This window comes from Capsicum annuum, chromosome 3, assembly GCF_002878395.1.
Source record: "Capsicum annuum cultivar UCD-10X-F1 chromosome 3, UCD10Xv1.1, whole genome shotgun sequence".
Classification (NCBI taxonomy): domain Eukaryota; kingdom Viridiplantae; phylum Streptophyta; class Magnoliopsida; order Solanales; family Solanaceae; genus Capsicum; species Capsicum annuum.
This window is the reverse complement of record NC_061113.1, coordinates 206,363,634-206,366,423: the sequence shown is the minus strand read 5'-3', so window position 1 is coordinate 206,366,423 and position 2,790 is coordinate 206,363,634. Positions and strand designations below refer to the sequence as shown.

At 35.4% G+C, this 2,790-nt stretch overlaps 1 protein-coding gene across 1 annotated transcript; it reads right to left on the bottom strand.

The window, feature by feature from the left end:
- Nucleotides 1–1,097: 1,097 nt before the first annotated feature.
- Nucleotides 1,098–2,155, bottom strand: LOC107863343 (dehydration-responsive element-binding protein 1A-like). The gene is given in 1 exon segment (NM_001324857.1): nt 1,098–2,155. A coding segment is annotated over 1 exon segment (648 nt). The 5' UTR covers nt 2,140–2,155; the 3' UTR covers nt 1,098–1,491.
- Nucleotides 2,156–2,790: the final 635 nt, after the last annotated feature.

The following is a 2,790-nucleotide window of genomic DNA, read 5'->3' as shown; positions in this document are numbered from 1 at the left end:
TCTAAGCTTCTACATAATCCATATCATGAGCACCTACACCTATTTCTTCCTCAAAAGGTGTACCAAACGGTACCAAAGGCGAAGGCACATGGGTATATCTACTACTTGAAGTACCTCTACCACTAGTAATTCACTTTTTACTACCACTACCGCTTTCGGGACAAAAAATTTTAACACTTTTAGTAGCGAGGTTTCTTAATTTATCCATAATTTAAATTAAACTAAAAAAATTCAAAATATACAAATATAATAAAATAAAATATTCAACAATTAATACAATAAATAAAACTTAAACATAAGAGATGGAACGACAATACCAAATTTTGGAAGTATCCGAAGGTTGCGACTTTAGAAACTTCCACTCGAACTTTGTAATCGCAAAATTAAAAAATTAAAGTGAGCACTTTAGGAATTAAATATATTGAATATTTGAGAATTGAGAATTGAGATTTGAGAGAGTGAAAAATTGTGTGAAAAATGATTTGAAGGTGTAGGGTATTTATAGAATTTATTTTGGGATTAAAAAATATTTTAGATGAATTTTTTTTTCTTTTAATAAATGGGCTCAAACTAGCCGTTTGGACCCAAAAACGGCTATATAGATGTTGGGCCAACGGCTAGTTTGGGCCAAATATCAATTTTAAAAAAAAAAAAAAATTAACCTTATTCGGGCCTAGTTGGTTGACCGACGAGCCTGGATCGGGCTTAGTCCGGGCCCAACCAAAAAATTTAACCGGTCTGGTATCCGGTACCCTACAATTCATGGACTAACCGGGCCAATCATACCAAATCGGTTTTATTAAGTGGGTCGATTCGGGCAGAATTGACCCGGCCCGTTTGACAGTTTACTTTGCAACATAATCCCCTACTCATATAAATTATACTTTAGAAAGAAGTACTGGTTTAAAACTCTATCAAACGTTGCACCAATTCCCAAATTTAAAGTTAATGCTGAATTTTTTCAAAAAATACTTACAAAATCTTTGACCAAAACAAAGCTTGGTCTTCTTCTAAATGCTCCTATATACTGCCGTACATTGGCAGTTGAAATAGGTAACTTGCCCAAAAGATATTGAGAATTCAAAAACAGAAGAAAATAGGTTTCAAAAACTTGCCCATTTATTTCATTCAAATACAACTACCAACTTGAAAAATAGACTCCACAAATCTACTTTTCACTTGCCTAAACTAGAAAAAAACTTTAGACCACCGTCATAAATATCATAGTCTTATCCGCACGCTCTAGGCCAATGATTTTCATTTAGCCCCAACCACTTACTTATGCTGCTACACGTATATAATAGATAGAAATACATACTTATAATATCCACATATTACAATACCTTTACAATAATTCGCACCATACCCAAATATTGAGCACGAAGTATATCCTAATTTAAGGAACTTCTTTCAGCATTAATCTGATTATACTTATAGGGAAGATCATAGCTAGAAGAGTACTGCATCCAAAATAAGTAGTAACATAATTACTTAAATGGAATAGCTCCATAAAGGGGTATCCGCATCAGCAGTTTCCACATGATCTCCAATTTCTGCACATTGAGGTGGTGGTAACATTAGCCCTTCAGCCATATTCGTAAGTAATCCCGGCATGCAGAAGAGCGCTTCCTCATCCATAAAGAACATACTCTCTGGAGTACTGCTAGATGATTCTTTTGAAATTCCTTCCAACTTCAATGGTCGGAAGGCTTCCGCGGCCTCAGCGGCCGCCTTTTGAATATCTTTAGTGTCAGAGGAAGCCGGAACAGGCAACCTCCAAGCAGAATCAGCAAAGTTCAAACAAGCAGAACGACCTCTTAATGCTATAGCCGCCACGTCATGAGCTCTAGCAGCCATTTCAGCTGTAGGAAAAGTACCAAGCCAAATTCTTGATTTCTTATTGGGTTCTCTGACTTCACAAACCCATTTGCCTGAATTCCTCTTCCTAACTCCCCTGTATACTGGATGTCGAGTTTCTCGAAACTTCTTCCTCCCAGCTGGCTTTTTCGGGTTATTTGATGCTAATATAACTTCCTCATCAGAAAAAATAGCTCTATTAGGGGAGTAAATGCTACTATCAGAAAAAGATGATGAAGATTCAGTAAGTGGGTCCGAATAATAGCTTCTAAAGATGTTCATTATTATTTTATGGTATGTTGGTTGGAAGTTTTTGTGTTTCTAGTAAATATGAAAAGTGGGTTTATATATATATAGTGGAGGCTGGATTATGAAACTTACTAGTATATGGTGAGTGAAGCTAAAAAAGGTTTGATTTGATGACGAAAAAGAACACGGAGTCAAGAGGGTGATAAGGAGACAGACTGGCTTTAGTAAAATGAGTTGAAAAGTGGAGTAAGCTATGGGGGTGCAGCTGTTTTATGGGACAGCTGGAGTGATTTAAGAAAAGTAAGTTATAACTTCCAAATCTTCTTTGTGTATAATTCGTGTGGGTTATTATAGTGATGTGGCAAGCAGTGGATATTTCTAGTTTCTGGCTCTTTCTTCATTTCTTCCTTTTGGAATATATCGTACTTGTCTTGGGCTACTACTTACACATTTGAAATTGACTAAAAATAATAAATTTAGTCTAGTCAAGTCAAAAGGATACTGGGTACTCCATAAGAATAATCTTCTTATTTATTAGGCAAAATAATCTTTCTAATAGGTTGATTTTATAAGTTGGACACTTCTAATTATATATTTATCATTTGAATCTCTAAACTCACTAAAAAACAATATTTTAAACACTTTTTTGGTGAGTGTAACACACTCGCCCCACGTCAGCTTCCA